At 44.5% G+C, this 18189-nt stretch overlaps 1 protein-coding gene across 5 annotated transcripts in view; it reads right to left on the reverse strand.

The window, feature by feature from the left end:
- The window catches only part of COL14A1 (collagen type XIV alpha 1 chain), a 145475-nt gene that overhangs the window by 41707 nt on the left and 85579 nt on the right, over window positions 1-18189 (reverse strand). For all 5 annotated transcript variants that reach the window (XM_083450334.1, XM_083450335.1, XM_083450332.1 and 2 more), the window contains 7 exons: window positions 16172-16310; window positions 11186-11328; window positions 10755-10864; window positions 10354-10512; window positions 4534-4611; window positions 4317-4403; window positions 276-329 (listed from right to left, as the gene is read on the reverse strand). In XM_083450334.1, the coding sequence (XP_083306460.1) occupies window positions 276-329; window positions 4317-4403; window positions 4534-4611; window positions 10354-10512; window positions 10755-10864; window positions 11186-11328; window positions 16172-16310 (770 nt within the window). The remainder of the gene's footprint in view (window positions 1-275; window positions 330-4316; window positions 4404-4533; window positions 4612-10353; window positions 10513-10754; window positions 10865-11185; window positions 11329-16171; window positions 16311-18189) is intronic.

Genomic DNA, 18189 nt, shown 5'->3' on the forward strand with positions numbered 1-18189 from the left:
CATTTTTCTGTAGAAATCCATGCAGTTATTAGAGGCTCTTCCTCTCATCACCCTAACAGACAATTAAAGTTTCTGCAAATAGCATCTGTAGTTGAGAAAATGAAATGGAAAAGAGAGCAGGTACAAATCACAAGTATCTCTCGCATCAAAGGGAAATCCCTATGGACCTGGTTTATACCTACAGAACATTCAAATCAATTTTTTTTTTACTATGCAATCACAAACCCATTAAAAAGAAGAAGCAACAGAAGAAGCGACATGACAAATTACATTACCTTCGGGCCAAGGTCACCTCGGCTACCTTTTGGACCTCGGAGACCTGGACCACCCTGCAAAACACATTTAGAGTTAGAAGAAAACCAAGTGGCTGCACATAGTTTCCTTGAAATAGGTGGGCTCCTGTTCAGGTTAAAGCCATGCCTTTCTCCAGGAAACTCCATCCCAATCACTTCCTGTTTTGCCTTTCAGTTGACCCTCAGCATCCCATGGCTACTGAATCTTCACCATCCTCAACAGGCTGTCCTGCTTTTAGGATTTGTTGCCTTTCAGCAAATGTCCAGGCTCCCCAGTGCATGCTGTTACTTCTCTCTTGGTTCCTCGTGCCCATGTCTTGGCTCTAGTCCTGGAGACACTCAGCACCCAAGTTCGTTTTTAGGGAGAGTGATGATATCCCACTATCCCCAATACCTCCATTCTTCCTTTTTAAAGAAAAGTACATATTATTTCCCACCCTAACTTATTAACGAAAGCTTCAATATTTGATAAAATGCCTCAAAAGAGGAGACTAGGAAGTCTACTAAAAGCAGGTTATCTCCTCACATCAAGTTACGGTGCTGCTCTACAGCAGAGACCAGCAAACATATGAAGCTCAAACAGAGATGGGGGCAGGGATTCAGTTCCCAATTTTCCCAATTCACACTTAGAGAGTTTGGATTTGATATCCCGCTTTATCACTACACGAAGGTGTCTCAAAGCGACTAACATGCTCCTTTCCCTTCCTCCCCCACAACACTCTGTGAGGTGAGTGGGGCTGAGAGACTCCAAAGAAGTGTGACTAGCCCAAGGTCACCCAGCAGCTGCATGTGGAGGAGCGGAGACGCGAACCCAGTTCCCCAGATTTCACTTCTTGAAATAGTGCACAAACTGAACTGCAGCTCTCCTTTTTACTTTCCTGAATTTTGCAATTGAGTCCTCTGACTGACTTGTATACAAGTTGTAAATTTGTATAATTGGATTCCAACCCACTGGATGAAATCCAGTGCTTTAGGATATATCTCTCCCTCCCCTTTCCCAGCGCTCTCTCTCTCCCTGTGTGCAAGCAGCTCCCAACATTCTGTCAAACCTAAACATGACCAATAGCCAGAATTCGGAATGGGCCTTTACAAATGGAGGCTGGATTGCTAAACTATAAGGGACATGGGGCAAGTTTTGTTTGTTTGTGAGGAAAAGTAAACCACAAGGAACAGGGTGAGTGAGACCTGCAGGTATTGGGTGGTGTACAAATTTAATAAATAATAATAAGAACAACAGAATTTTCTGGGCTCAGCACACTGGATACAAAAAAGGACACAGGTTTGCGTATAATTTCCACATGCTTTGTGAAATTTGTATCTTCCTTTGAATCCTTCATTCAGACAATGGAGGACGGCTGCCTAGGTTGTAACTGTATTTACTGCCCTGGACTCCTTTGAGGGGGGAAGGCAAGATAGAAATGATGATGATGACGACAGCAACAATTTGCTCCTTTCAGTTTTTTTTAAGCCAATGAGTGAAGAGACGCCTATGATGTATGAGTGCTATAGAATCCAACACACACCCCAAGGAAGACCCAAAATTGTCTTCAGAATGAACCAGGAAGTTCCTTCCGCAAGGAACTTACTTTAAAATAAAAGTTCAGAGTCTAGGCCGTCTCCCGGTTTGGGGCCTAGTAGCAGAGATGAATTTAGGAGAGCACAAGTGGTTTGATCACACTGGGTGTGAAGCCTTAGGGGTTGGGTGGAAGGTGCCACAACTAGGATGTAGAATGGAATGTGAGAGGCCGAGGGCACCAAATTTTGGCGTTGGAATTTGAGACCCAAGGTCCACCACTGCCCGTACAGAAGTATTCTCTTAGGGACAGTGCTGTAGTATAGGGAAACCAGCTACTGACTCCAAACCACAATGAGTTTTATTTTCACAGACAGTGGCTTGGGATGGTTGTGGTGGGGTGGAAGGAGCCCATGGTAATGTTTCTCTGAATGTATTGTCCAAACAGATGCACTGAACATCCAGCCCAAGGATCATTGCAATACACAACACTGCCTGTCGTAATGCCATGTATTTCATGCCACGAGTTATTAATATTATGGACTCCACATTTCTGGGGGTTGGGGGAGGGGAACCACTTAGGCTTCATCTGAGTGTGTTTCTGTGACTATCCAACAACACAGATACTAAAGAGAGAGAGAAAGAAAGGGTCAGCTATTTTGTGTGCCTTGTTTTCATGGAAGAACTGCTGTTTCCTGCGCTCACACCTTGATTTGCCTGCCGACACATGAGCGCATAGCTCTAAAAACCTGTATTTCTTTTTCCACATTTTGATTTAATTTGCTGAACTTAGACCAACTCCAATATTATTAGAGGGAATAAAAAGTCCAAATCACACTTGTTTTCTGTCCAAATTGAAACATGACGAGGAATTAGATTCCCTCCCCCCACCTCCGCCCTGTCTGTCTGGTTGATTTGGGTGGAATGAATGAGACATTCTATCTCCAGTGAAAATTTGCGGTGTGTTTCTCATGGGACTTTACTTAGCGTATCAGTAGACTTGAGAGTTTTTTTTTACAAGCCACAAGCATGCCAGCAAACCAAATTGTAACGCTTAATGTGTTTTAAAGGTATAGTGTGTATGCAGCCATAAATTTGTTTAAAAACATTTTTGGTCATCGTTTATGTTGACTTCTGTCAGAAGAGAGACAGGGGATATAGGTCTCCACGTGATGGCGCTTGATTTCGACTTCAACCATCAGGTCAGGTTGATTTGATTCCTCTCCTTGTTCCCAATTGAAATCTACACTCACCCCTTCTTCCCTGGCAGTGGGTGCCATTTTGTGGTTTGCCTCAGGTGGCAAAATGTCTTGGCCTGGTCTGGCTAAACTGCAAACCACCAAACATACAAAACTATACAGTGGTACCTAGATAGCATCTAGATCAAGGGAAGTTATAGTGCCACTGTATTCTGCTCTGGTCGGACCTCACCTGGAGTACTGTGTCCAGTTCTGGGCACCACAGTTCAAGAAGGACACTGACAAACCGGAACGTGTCCAGAGGAGGGCAACCAAAATGGTCAAAGGCCTGGAAACGATGCCTTATGAGGAACGGCTAAGGGAGCTGGGCATGTTTAGCCTGGAGAAGAGGAGGTTAAGGGGTGATATGATAGCCATGTTCAAATATATGAAGGGATGTCACATGGAGGAGGGAGAAAGGTTGTTTTCTGCTGCTCCAGAGAAGCGGACACGGAGCAATGGATCCAAACTACAAGAAAGAAGACTCCACCTAAACATTAGGAAGAACTTCCTGACAGTAAGAGCTGTTCAACAGTGGAATTTGCTGCCAAGGAGTGTGGTGGAGTCTCCTTCTTTGGAGGTCTTTAAGCAGAGGCTTGACAACCATATGTCAGGAGTGCTCTGATGGTGTTTCCTGCTTGGCAGGGGGTTGGACTCGATGGCCCTTGTGGTCTCTTCCAACTCTATGATTCTATGATTCTATGATTCTACCTCGGGTTAAGAACATAATTCGTTCCGGAGGTCGGTTCTTAACCTGAAACTGTTCTTAACCTGAGGTACCACTTTAGCTAATGGGGCCTCCCGCTGCCGCCGGAGCATGATTTCTGTTCTCATCCTGAAGAAAAGTTCTCAACCCGAGGTACTATTTCTGGGTCAGCGGAGTCTGTAACCTGCAGCGTCTGTAACCCAAGGTACCACTATACTCAAAACATACTCAAAAGCATCAGACCTTTCTTGGTTCAAATAAGAATAGAATAGAATCATAGAATACAAGAAAGAAGATTCCACCTAAACATTAGGAAGAACTTCCTGACAGTAAGAGCTGTTCGACAGTGGAATTTGCTGCCAAGGAGTGTGGTAGAGTCTCCTTCTTTGGAGGTCTTTAAGCAGAGGCTTGACAACCATATGTCAGGAGTGCTCTGATGGTGTTTCCTGCTTGGCAGGGGGTTGGACTCGATGGCCCTTGTGGTCTCTTCCAACTCTATGATTCTATGATTCTAAGTTCATGTTCAACTTTGTCAAGCATGAGATCAAATATGACTAAGACCTTACCGGTGGTCCAGGGGGTCCATTAGCTCCCTTGCTGACTTCAGAACAGGAGCAAGAATGAGGTAGGGCAGGGCAGCTTTCTTCATCCCTCTGGTGAGAAAAAGAAGGCCCTGTCATGGCTGGTTCGGTAGATTCCAAATTAGGCATTAATCTGCATCAATCTTAAATTAAATTAGAACCACATGTCACGAAACAGAAGTTTTAAAAAGCGAGAGCTTACCAAAGCTGGAAGTTCACAACATTTATCTCTGTTGGCCCATGAAGTGGTGCAGACGATGTCAAACATCTGCAGCTGGAACTGGTTTTGAAAAAGGGGAAATATAACATAAGATGTAGCCGCTTCAGAAGACCAAGGAAGGAGAGCCATCTCAAACAATAAAAGAATTGCCTTAGATTGGAGGTTAGGGAGGGACCCCCCTGCCTACAGACCTAATTTGGTCTTCCACACTTGCAGAGGCGTAGCAAGGTGAGGTGGTACCCGGTGCAGAATTTTTTTTTGTCACACACCACCCCGTCTGTGAGTTCCAAGCCTACAGCAACCCAGGGGAAGGGAGGAAGCTTTGCTGCTGATCGCTGTAGGCTTGGGAGTCACAGGCAGGAGGGGCCCAAATGTCACCCCCCCCCCCTCAGGATGACACCTGGTGCGGCCCACACCCCATTGCTCCACCCCTGCTCACTTGACCCACAAGGCTGTTTTGGCCAAGCCACATGCACCTGACCTCACATGTGTTGTCAGACATGGAACAGGTGGAGACACAGCTGGGCCATGCACAAGGAAATACAAGCACGATAAAGGTCTTGACAACCAGCTGATCCTTGGTGCTCCCATGGTCCTTTGCAAGGCTCAGCGATCAGCTGATTGCTCAGTTTGCAAAGCATGGAGCTATGCAGCTGCTGGCATAGATAAGGTAAAGGTAAAGGGACCCCTGACCATTAGGTCCAGTCGTGACCGACTCTGGGGTTGCAGCACTCATCTCGCTTTATTGGCTGAGGGAGCCGGCGTACAGCTTCCGGGTCATGTGGCCAGCATGACTAAGCCGCTTCTGGTGAACCAGAGCAGCGCATGGAAACGCCATTTACCTTCCCGCCGGAGCAGTACCTATTTATGTACTTGCACTTTGAGGTGCTTTCGAACTGCTAGGTGGGCAGGAGCAGGGACCGAGCAACGGGAGCTCACCCCGTCGCGGGGATTCGAACTGCCGACCTTCTGATCGGCAAGTCCTAGGCTCTGTGGTTTAACCCACAGCGCCACCCGCGTCCCTGCTGGCATAGATGCTTGGCTTTTAATAGTGTAGTGGTTTTGACTTGAAGCAATGCTTGCTCATCTGTACTGTACATTTAAAGGGGTATCATACCAGATTGAGCAGTCGCGGCTTCTCCCCCAAAGTATCCTGGAAACTAGTTTGTTAAGGCTGCGGCAAGATGTTAGGAGACCCCTGATCCCCTCAGAGACCCACAATTCCCAGAAGAGTTTAGCAATCAATCCTTCTTCCCAAGGAACTTATAATATACTCCTGCTTGCTTTATGGCAGCTTCATGTGTATAGGATTGCTTCCACAAGATCTTTACATTTCACATATTATAATATTTTTACAAACTTAATAAAAAGAATGAATTTTAAAACTAGTATTTAGAAATATGTTCTATGTAAATCCCCTGTGTGTGTGTGTGCTTAGGGGAATCACAGACTAAATATGATAAATTATTTTTTTACAACTTTTCAGCTGTTTCACATACTACGCCTCTTGTTGATAATTCTGTGTGCTCACAGGAATTCATTTCACAACAAATGAAAACGATATACCCTTATTTCCTTATTGTGTTTATTTATTTCACAACACTTTTATACTCCTTTTTGTAATAAAAACCTCAAAGTGGGTTTCTTCTGTTTCATGTGTTAGCATTAATCAAACTAAGGATTTTTTAAAGTAAATTACCAAGAAACAGTGGTTTGAATTGATTTATTACATTGATGCTGAAACCGGCTGAATCAGCCATTCTTCTGACTTTAAACTGTGACCTGGGTTGCTCTTCCTTATTCCAGCTGAGTTGCTAAACAAAGGTTTCTTTGTTTCTGAGGCATTTACTCTTGGACATTTACATTTAAACTTCACGTGGTCAAGATTCAGATGCAGACAAATCCATAGAAATCTGTGAAGGATTGGACCGAACAGCTGTAAAACTCATGTGTGTGATTTGGACAGAATAAACAAACAACCTCTCTAGAGTGCTTTAAGGAACACAACATAAATGCAAAAAATATACTGTCCTAATTTGCTATTGTCCACATGCAAGCTCTTGCATGTGCATAAGCAGACACATTCAAGGAAGAGTTAGGAAAGAGCTCTATCTGAAGGTCCTCTTCAAAGAATATAAATAGGGAAGCCTTTTTGTGGTCAGAGTATGTTCGTGTGAGCATCACAGTCTGCACATATGCAGGGATCAGTTGTCTGGGGTGCTCTTTGACCTTCATAAGTTGATTTAAATATCACAAGGCCATTATTGTTGATGTTGTTTAGTCATTTAGTCGTGTCCGACTCTTCGTGACCCCATGGACCAGAGCACGCCAGGCACTCCTGTCTTCCACTGCCTCCCGCAGTTTGGTCAAACTCATGCTGGTAGCTTTGAGAACACTGTCCAACCATCTCGTCCTCTGTCATCCCCTTCTCCTTGTGCCCTCCATCTTTCCCAACATCAGGGTCTTTTCCAGGGAGTCTTCTCTTCTCATGAGGTGGCCAAAGTATTGGAGCCTCAGCTTCACGATCTGTCCTTCCAGTGAGCACTCAGGGCTGATTTCCTTCAGAATGCATAGGTTTGATCTTCTTGCAGTCCATGGGACTCTTCAGAGTCTCTTCCAGCACCATAATTCAAAAGCATCAATTCTTCGGCAATCAGCCTTCTTTATTACTGAATATTAATGCTGCTTTGAAAGCATTGCAGTAGATTACAGCAAGTTTGAAGACATTGGAGCTGCTGGAATGCTATTTATTTTGATTAACAATGATTTCCGCTGCGTTTCTCCACAGTAAAATAGCTACCTATCAAGGTGCCAGGGATAGTTGAGAAAATACCTTCCTTCCCGGAGCAGCAAACCCATGGCTGACCCCGGTGAAAAGGGACTAGACATCTCCCTGGCTCGGAGAAGACATGAGCACATCTGGGGGTTTACCTGCCTGAACCATAGAAAGCATTAAACCTTTGGATCCTTGAATTTGCATCATACAACACAGGCTTTATTAATGTTTAGGATAACATTGTAACTGATGTAATTGAGTGTACATTACGGAGCAACGGAGCTGTGTTTCGAAATGCATGCTTGCGGACTTACATAACCACCAACCAATTCACTTGAAGGCAACCAGCATTTTTCTGTGGGTGTAGATTTTGCTTTGTCATTTATCCTTCATACAGTTCTGATTCTCTTTAACAAAAGCCATCATTTCTTTCTTTTTCTTTCTACAAAAGGCCCTTTAACTGCAACTTTTTATAAGTTCATCTTTGTCTTTCCCTGTTGGAATGTAGTCACAAAGGTTGTTTTGTTCAATTGTTCTGTGAGGCTTGATGTATTCATTCCCATATTTAAGCCTGAGGCCTGAAAGCAAGTCTTCTTTTTCTAGCATAATTTTGGGATAAATATTCCTGACAGGTCAAGAAGCAGTAGGTCCAGTGCTTTCCCCCCCTAAAAAAATGTTTAGGGGTACTCTCATTTTCCTACTCATATTGAAATACTGCCCCTCAATGAGGCCAAACTTAGATTCACAAAATGTTTAGGGGTATGTGTACCCCCAGAAAAAAGCACTGAGTAGGTCTATTTTGAGTCTTTCTCCTATTAGGTTTAATGGAGCTTAGCTGCTCAGGAAAGGTCAAAGGCCATGGGTAGATTGTCCAACTTTGACACAAATCCACCTCTCCTCCTATATCTTCAGCTTATTTCATTCTCTAATCCCCAGAATGCAATGCTACTGTTCCTGAAGACATTTTTGGGGGTGATGAATGGGAGATCCAGTCCTGGTAAGAGAAGGAGAGTTTGGTGTCTTGCGAAAGGATGATATCAAATCATTTGGAGGAAACAACAGTATAAGGGCAATGCTCTTCTTAGAATCACAAGTTTATGAACACCAGTACTTGCATACCACTTAAGAACTCATTATCACGATGACGGTGAAGAAGCAAGAGGGTCATCCAGTGTCCCTTTGCAAGAGGGAGATATGTTGGGTCCCAGTACGTTTCCAAGCACAATTCAAAGTGTTGCTGCTGACCTTTAAAGCCCTAAACGGCCTCGGTCTAGTATATCTGAAGGAGCGTCTCCACCCCCATCGTTCTGCCCGGACACTGAGGTCCAGCTCTGAGGGCCTTCTGGCAGTTCCCTCACTGCGAGAGGCCAAGTTACAGGGAACCAGGCAGAGGGCCTTCTCGGTAGTGGCGCCCGCCCTGTGGAACGCCCTCCCATCAGATGTCAAAGCGATAAACAACTACCTGACATTCAGAAGACATCTGAAGGCAGCCCTATTCAGGGAAGTTTTTAATATGTGACATTTGAGTGTATTTTTCATCTTTGTTGGAAGCCGCCCAGAGTGGCTGGGGAAGCCCAGCCAGATGGGTGGGGTACAAATAACAACAACAAACAACAACAACAACAACAACAACAACAACAACCACCACCACCACCACCACCACCACCACCTTTGGTAGAAAGCCAAGACGTATTTGCAATACATTTTGAGGATAAAATTGCTCACATTCCCCAAAATATGGACTCAGTACTTAATGAGTGAAGGCATCTGTGAAGGCATCCAAAGCAAACAACTTTCAGTCTTCGAGGCTTGAGGCTGTTTACAAAGGTGCTTGGGCAGTCCACCTGTATGCTCAACCCTTTCACTTCCAACACGTCGGTGTTTCAATGGGTCCAGGAGATGGTAAATGTCTTGTTAAAAGGGGCTTGTACCACTTTCACGAAAATAATCCATAATTCAACCACCACCACTGGAGACCCTAACCCAGTCCCCAAAGAAACTATAGGCCAGTGGTTGACATCATTGTTCTGGGCATTGCACTCAAACAAGTGGTTGCCACACAACTCTACAAACAATGGGATAGGACTGGTTTTCTAGATCCACCTTGAACAGTGTCAGGGAACTGCCATCGGTTCAGGAGGGAGAGGGGAAATGCCGGATGGATTACAGAGAGCCCCCCAAGATCGTGGAAAGCAGCTCCTCCTCTGTGGGGGACAGTAACCACACCTCCAGTGGAGAGGAGCTGCAGGGTACGGAGGAAGCGAGGCGTTGCCAGGACACCTTGCCTGGGCAAAGCAGGGAGGAGAGAGGTCCACTGTTACCCACGCCCTCCTTGCGCAGTAAGGTTTCACGCCGAGAGGGGAGGCGCAGACTGGGCGTTAAGTGATTACTTTGCTGGGGAAAGTTTAAGCTCCGCCCACTCACAGATTCTGCCAGTCAGCCATCGGAGAGTGGCGCTCTGGACAGATAAAGTTTATTTTACACCAAAAGCAAGGCTTCCCAGCCAAGCAGGGAGGTATTTGCCTGCTCGCTCTCGAGCAACCCCTTGGAAACCTAACAATCAGGTTTCAGGTTTGGTTGTGGGGATGGAAATTGTCCCATGGGGTGACTAACCTTCTCCTTTCCCTTCCTCCCCCACAACAAACACTCTGTGAGGTGAGTGAGGCTGAGAGACTTCAGAGAAGAGTGACTGGCCCAAGGTCCCCCAGCAGCTGCATGTGGAGGAGCGGAGACGCGAACCCGGTTCCCCAGATTACGAGACTACCGCTCTTAACCACTACACCACACTGGCTCTCAAAGAGTTTTCCTGATACCCAAGGCAGATATTTAAATCTTCTCACTGTCAGCTTTCTATGTGAGCCAGAATTTCTCAGGCAAACATTTCCTTAAATAACCAAATAGCAGCTTTCCCCCCCTCATTACACGCATTACATCATGAACCCTATATTAATATGGCAACCCTTTTTTTAAAAAAAAAAGAAGAAAATGCTCTCTTTTAGCTCGAAACACCAAGCTGCTTCACTTACTGGGGCAGAGTTGTCCCTTGGGCCTCTCGATCGAACCATTCTTCCCAGTACCTCTATCCCATCAGAAGTAATATTGCCTGCTGCATTGATCATCTTCTCACCCACTTGTTTGCAATCAATCACAACTTTAGCTGTAGTTTTGCTGATGACAACATGCAACTGAGGGAAGAAAATTATGTGTTTAATACCAAAAAAAGAAAAGAAAAGAAAGAAAGCCCAGGAAAATACATATAGGTTTTTTTTAAAAAAAATCAACAACAACAGATACACCTGCTAATTCCCCATTCTAGCACTACTTTCGGTAGGAGGAAAGCAAAACCAGAAAAAAAAGTATTCAGAATATTATCACTTCTTTTTACATGATCTCATCCTTTCCCCGAGAATGTCTCAGCAAATCTCACCTTATGGAAACTTCCATAAAATATTTTCTTTATATCAGGTCCTTCAAAAGTGACAGTCTGGAATTCTCCTTTGTAGTCGTAGTTGAAGAAAGTCAACGTTTTGCCACCATCTGTGGAGCGTGAGGCAGAACACGTTTCAGAGATATATGCTTACAGGGGTTTTTTAAGGAGGAACATCAACTTAGATACCTTCGAGTAATTTGTTTTCTTTAAAGGCTTCATCAAATTGATAAAATAGAAAATAGAAATAGGTTATCATAAAAGGGTGTGGGAACAATGTACAGGGGTACAAGTCATAACTTTCTTTTGGGGTGTGGCAGGGAATTCAGTGATGGCTTCCTTCGTCTCCTTGAATGGGAAGACAGAATATAAACAAACCAAATCAATCAATCAATCAATCAAGGTCCAGGATAAAGACAAAATGAACATACTATCCAAAATAACTCCAACCAGTGGCTCATATTCTTCGTTCAGAATCTCCCAGAGAGCAAATGGTTCCTCAGGCGTTTCAGGGAGTATACGGAAGAGAAACGTAATGGTATAATCTGAAGGAAGTCCCTCTGGGTGTAGATATCTGTAAAAGGAAAACAAGGCTCCAGAAACTGATGTCATCACAGGAAATGGGGTCCTGAAAGCACACCTCCTCCCCATGCCCAGGTAGTAATTGCTCCTATCTTCTTGAATTAGCACGTCTGAGGCAAAAGGAAAGAACCAAAGAGCACTAATTTCAAACTGCTGCTTTTTTACTGTTAGGTTTGTTGCTAATTTTTGTGGTTTATATATTTTATTTGAAAGCCACCTTATGTATGATTTTATTATATGACAATGCATGCATGCATGCATGCATACGTACATACACTCAAAATGTACATACCAAAAAGCAAACATAGTTTGAAGAAGAAGAAGAGTTTGGATTTGATATCCCGCCTTTCACTCCCTTTAAGGAGTCTCAAAGTGGCTCACATTCTCCTTTCCCTTCCTCCCCCACAACAAACACTCTGTGAGGTGAGTGGGGCTGAGAGACTTCAGAGAAGTGTGACTAGCCCAAGGACTAGCTGCATGTGGAGGAGCAAAGACGCGAACCCGGTTCCCCAGATTATGAGTCTATCACTCTTAACCACTACACCACACTGGCTCTCACTAGTTCTAGTGAGAACTAGTTCACACTAGTTCTCAATGCATTTGTGATATGGCCCTTCACTGATCACCTGGATGACAAAACCAGAAGGTTATGGAAAAGAAGACTGCTGCAGATAGGAAGTCTACTCAACTGAGCTTAGAAAGCAGTACAATGCTCTCACTGGCCTCATTCCAAAACGTTTAAACTAGGGAGCCTACAGTATTCTCAGTTTTACATATATCCACCTATTTCTCCTTTAAAACTTTTAATTAAATGACCTGGAGGTCCGGCTACAGTAGACTTGCCTCTTCTAGTTAAGCCACCCTTAAGCTGTTAGAAGATGAGTGGCCGACTGCTGCAAACATTTTTATAATTATATTTCTGAGGTCATTTCACACATCTTGAAACTGACATGCAGAAAAGAGTCTAACCACATTGCAGCCTTCAGACTTGCTCCCGTGGGGCAATTTCATCTCTTCGGGACGACTCCAAAGGAAGTGGTTTAAGGAGGGCAGCCAAGAAGAGATGCTTAATGCCTTTGCTGAAGCGAAGCCTATGATACAGTAACCGCATTTCATAGGATTTCATTTCCTCCTCCAGTTACTTGACAGAGACCAACCAGATAGTTACTGTGAGAGCTATCCACCTTGTGCACAACCCAAGACTCAACACCACTTAAGCAAATGAAACATCAAGCACAGTGTTAGTCCCAGGTTGCATTTGCCGCTGTAGGGTTGAATTTGAACCCATTGTGTTTCTCTGCAAGCACTGGAACACAGAATCTGAATTTCAGCGCAACTAAGCTGCACACGCCTAATCAGATATGGCCCAAACTCAGTGGCAGTAATTTGTTCTCGCAAGAGTAAAGCAATCTTTTGTCCTGCTCTTAACTCAGAGGTTCAGAGGATCTTTCAAAGAGCATGTTTTTAAACAATGAATTAAACATATAAGACAGGGGGAAAGGCATCTTGCGAAAGGAATAAAGACATAGAATCATAGAATCATAGAGTTGGAAGAGACCACAAGGGCCCTCGAGTCCAACCCCTTGCCAAGCAGGAAACACCATCAGAGCACTCCTGACATATGGTTGTCAAGTCTCTGCTTAAAGATCTCCAAAGAAGGAGACTCCACCACACTCCTTGGCAGCAAATTCCACTGTCGAACAGCTCTTACTGTCAGGAAGTTCTCCCTAATGTTTAGGTGGAATCTTCTTTCTTGTAGTTTGGATCCATTGCTCCGTGTCCGCTTCTCTGGAGCAGCAGAAAACAACCTTTCTCCCTCCTCTATGTGACATCCTTTTATATATTGGAACATGGCTATCATATCACCCCTTAACCTCCTCTTCTCCAGGCTAAACATGCCCAGCTCCCTTAGCCGTTCCTCATAAGGCATCGTTTCCAGGCCTTTGACCATTTTGGTTGCCCTCCTCTGGACACGTTCCAGTTTGCCAGTGTCCTTCTTGAACTGTGGTGCCCAGAACTGGACACAGTACTCCAGGTGAGGTCTGACCAGAGCAGAATACAGTGGCACTATTACTTCCCTTGATCTAGATGCTATACTCCTATTGATGCAGCCCAGACATTTCTTACTGTCTTTAACTCTCAGCTTGGGGAAGGCTGAAATAAGGGCTATGTGTGCAGTGCCGACCTGTTTCGTTCTGGCTAAGCATGACTTACATTTTCAAAACAACATGGCATGCTCTACAGCAGGGATGGGGAAATATTTTCAGCCTAAGGGTCACATTTCCTTGTGAGAAACTTTCCAAGGTCTGTTTGCCGGTAGTGTGGGGGACCAGAGGCAAAAGTGGGCAAGGCCAAAGGCAAAAAGACCCAGGCCTGACTCTTAACCTTTGTACACTAGGCTACATTTCTGTCACACGAAAGCCGGAGCTTTCTAAACCCCAAAACACACACATCCTCTCCATCCAGGCCAACAAGGGGAATTATCACAATCACATCTAGTCAAGGAAAAGGAGCCACGCAAGGAGGGCGCAGAGCAAGATCTGTAAAGGGTGCGGCCTGAGGAGAGGGAGGGAAGCCTGGGGAGCAGGTGTGTCCTAGGGAGAGTTCTGAAGCTCAGATGGAAAGACCTGGAAGGCCACATTTGGGCCCAGCCCTAAGGTTCTCCACCAATGCAAGTGGTCTTGGGCAGGATTCACCTAACAAGCCTTGTCTGTGGTAAAGATTTCTGCTTGTGCAGAAAAACAACCCTGCAAGGACTGGATGGTTGTGGAGCATGCCCATGGTCCTTACTGGGACAGGATAATACTACTGCTACAACTGCTACTAATTTATTTGTACCCTGCCCATCTGGCTGGGTTTCCCAACAGAACATTAAAAACACCAAACATTAAAAACTTCCCTAAACAGGGCTGCCTTCAGATGTCTTCTAAAAGTCAGATAGTTGTTTATTTCCTTGACATCTGATGGGAGGGCATTCCACAGGATGGGCGCCACTACCCGGAAGGCCCTCTACCTGGTTCCCTGCAACCCCACTTCATGCAGGGAGAGAACAGCCAGAAGGCCCTCGGTGCTGGACCTCAGTGTCCGGGCTGAACAATGGGGGTGGAGACGCTCCTTCAGGTATACTGGGCTGAGGCCATTTAGGGCTTTAAAAGTCAACATCAGCACTTTGAATTGTGCTCGGAAACGTACTGGGAGCCAATGTAGGTCTTTCAGCCACATTGGGATACAGCTTCCTCCCATATGTCTCCTGCATCCCCTGAAATTGGCTCGGGTGTGGGAGCAGGAGAAGGCAGAGAACAGTGAACAGGGGAGGGGAGGGGAATATTCCATCTGGCAAGCACAAATCATTGTGCAGACAGAACAATTGGAAGTGTGCCATGTTGAACCCACCCTGTAAGTTCCCACTTCTTCCAGCACCGAATGCCACGTTACAATCTGTGCTCTCCCACAAGCCTTGACTTTTCTAATCACCACCATTTTCAGAATCCACACATGGGTTGAGTTAGCTTTATCTCTCCACTTAAGCAGCGTGCTTCCCTTCCCAAGTTAAATCCTGCTCTTGGACTCAACTTTCTCTGAAACTCAATATGCTCCTCTTTCGTGTTTTCAGCACTCAACCCTCATGCCAGAGTGTGACACATGATGAGGGGTTTTAATGAATGCAGAATATATATATATATATATATATATATATATATATATATATATATTAAGGGGCAAGCACGTTGGTTTGGCCAAGGTAAAGATTAATACTGGTAACATTCCAGAGGCAGTCCGGGCAGACTTGCGTTACAGGAGAGATGCTTACTGTAAATGTATGGAAGGAGGGTTCTGCCCACCACTTCTTCTTGGGAAGCAAGCCAAAGCTTGGTTCAAGAATAATAATACTATAGCTAGATGCCCTAATTCAGACAGCTCCGAGAACAGTGCTACTCACAGACCTTCCACTCGACCCCTTCCCCTGCCAATCAAATGACTGACAGGAGGCAGGAATGTGACATCTGGAGAACTAAGGAAATCCCCACTCGCCAGTAGTGAGGAGGGATTGTGCCTCCCAAGCAGATTTTGGAATTGGGATACTTATTTCATAATCAACCAGGTACACTGGGAGTGGGGAGAATTCCATAGATCTAGAAAAACTTGCACATGTGATGGGGGAAATTCTGCACATGGAAACATATTCTGTTGCGCAGAAGATCTTGCACTTGATTGTGCTCAAAAATGATAAATCTGGGAAACAATGAGCATGTGAGTAAGTAACACACAAATAAGTAACTCACTGCTATTCTGCATTTTCCTGAACTGCAAGGTGCTGCAGTTTCTTCATTTCCTCTCCCCAAAAACACTGTCCTGTCTGCTTAGTGAGATTGCATCATTTGCATCCATAAAAACTCTCACCTTTTCACCAGTGAAAACATTTACTGCCATGCCCCCAAATAACTTGAAACCTTTGCTATTTTTTGTAATGGTTAAATACCATACAGAGCTTCTGAGACGGGCCCAAAATAGATATTTTGCTACCTGAGGCAGAAACTCAAATGTCACTCTCTGTTACTCCAGAGGGTCTTCCAATCATTCAGAGCAGATTTTGGGGGTGCACAGTGAGGCTGCAGAGGGAGGAGAGGAATGAAAAGCCCCATGGGATCTCACTCACAATTTGTCACCCAAAATCTGAGCTTGAGGTGGATTGCCTGTCTTGCCTAATGGTAGGGCCCGCTCTTACAAATCCAGTATTCAGATGCAGATTTAGAAAATGTTGCTATGGTTTAGCTTCCATGAGCTTTGGCTATAATTACACCAACATATTTTAAGAATACATCTAGAGTTCATACTTGGTTGGCTGGGAAACCAAAGCATCCTTATGCAGTCTGTAGCAGGAGTAGGCATTAAATGTTCCAGGCTCCATAGAAACCCCTTCCACAGTTGCAAACTCTTTTTCCACCAAACCAAACATCTCCATCATTTTGAATCCTGAAAAACATAAGACGTGTCACTGACTTCTCTTAATGTGGTTTGGGAGTGAAAATGACTAAAGATTTATACCACCGCTAAGTTTACTAGCATGGCACATTTCCCTGGGAACTTTCATATCACAAAACCCTATAAAATAATGTAAGAAGGTGGTCGTCAACTTGCTCAAGTGTCACATGTTTTAATGGTGCTTGAAAGGAAAAGTGGAAAAGGTTGTTAGCTAAAAGTGATTGGAACATGGAGTTGCCTGGTGCCGAGTCAGGCCATTGCTTCAAGTAGCCCAGTACTGAATTCTCCTCCAACTGAAAGCTGCTGAACAAAATGGCAGGAAATGTCGACTTCATTGGCATCCATCTGTCTAGAGAGACAATGGAGTGTGCCTCCAGGGGACGAAGTCAAACCATTGCATTAGAAGCACTGAAGTGACTTTCTAAGGTATATAAGTCTGGGCGGCATGTATGGAGGTCCTGGGCAGCCCAGACGACAAGAACCTTCTCTCAGCCTCACTGATCTGGTCCAAAGGGAGGCAAGCAATACATTTGGCACCAGCTTGGCTTAAGGAGTTGCTGGAAGGAGGCGTACAAGGCATCTGAAAGGAATTAAACCTTTTTAAATACAAAGCATGAGCTCTAGAGAATGCATATTTATTTATACTGCCGTAAGTTGAGCAGCAGCAGCAGAAAACCCATGGAAAAAAATAGATTCGCAATAGAACCATGATGGTCTTTCATAGCTCGGGTTCTTCAATGGGGTTTGTGCATAAGAGGCCAGCTTGGCCCTGAGAATGAAGTATTTAGGCTGGAGACTTTGTTCCAAGGTGCTTAGTCTTCCCAAACTCTATGTGACCTTGACCAATCATTGACTGCATTCAGTGTAATGGTAAACTATAGCTTATTGGTACAGGAATGAGTCTCATGCTTATGTTCTCTGCCTTCCCTGCTCCTGCAGTGTAGCTCTAAAAAGGCTGGAAGATTTCAGTTCCGTCTTCCATTAGCCCCAGTTTAGTATTACATCTGAACCCTGTGACTACTCTTGACTATGATTTATTGAAAGAAGACAGCTTCAGAGTTGACTTGTTTCAGCAAACTATAGTTAAAACTAACCACCAGTTTGATCAGTATTGGACACGGCGCTAAATTGCAACTAGTCAAACGTAGAAGCAAAAGCTTCTGATCTCCTCAAGCCCTTGCCAAAGGGGAATAGAGGAGAGAGGAGAACATGAGCCCAAGGTTTGCCCAGACACGTTCAGGCAACTATCAGCCATAAATCATTACTTCCAATGAAGCTGCTGTCTCTTATTATCTGAGCCCAGCAGTAATTTCCTAACTAGATTTGTTGCAAGCTGAAGTCCTGTAGTGTGTGTGTGTGTGTGTGTGTGTGTGTGATGCCATGAATGATTGGCACAGTCCTGGCAGAGTGTGCCAGACAGTCTCATTATGTGACTACCCCTTTTAACAGTTGAACAATAAACCTTTCCAGAGCAGTAGTATTTTTAATGTATTTTTAATTTGTTGTTGGAAGCTGCCCAGAGTGGCTGGGGAAACCCAGCCAGATAGGCGGGGTATAAATAATAAATTATTATTAAATTTGTTATATACTGAGCTGAATCCTAGAACAAAAGGATCCAGAATGCAGCAGTCTGATTGGTCTGCAGGAGCCACCCAATCCAGCTCCAGGTGGAAGTGAATCAGTGACCTGATTGGCCTGCAGGAGCAGCCTGGAATTAGCCAATCATGCAGGGCCCATTGTGTAAATAATGTATATATAGCTCGTATATTTCAAAAATATTAGTAGTAGGCATGTCAGTTAGGGAAGGATCTGCAAATGAGAAATATAATCCTTTAAACAATTAACAGAAGATGAAGAGTCCGAGGAAGTG

Source organism: Podarcis tiliguerta (assembly GCF_965153285.1).
Source record: "Podarcis tiliguerta genome assembly, chromosome: 7".
Classification (NCBI taxonomy): domain Eukaryota; kingdom Metazoa; phylum Chordata; class Lepidosauria; order Squamata; family Lacertidae; genus Podarcis; species Podarcis tiliguerta.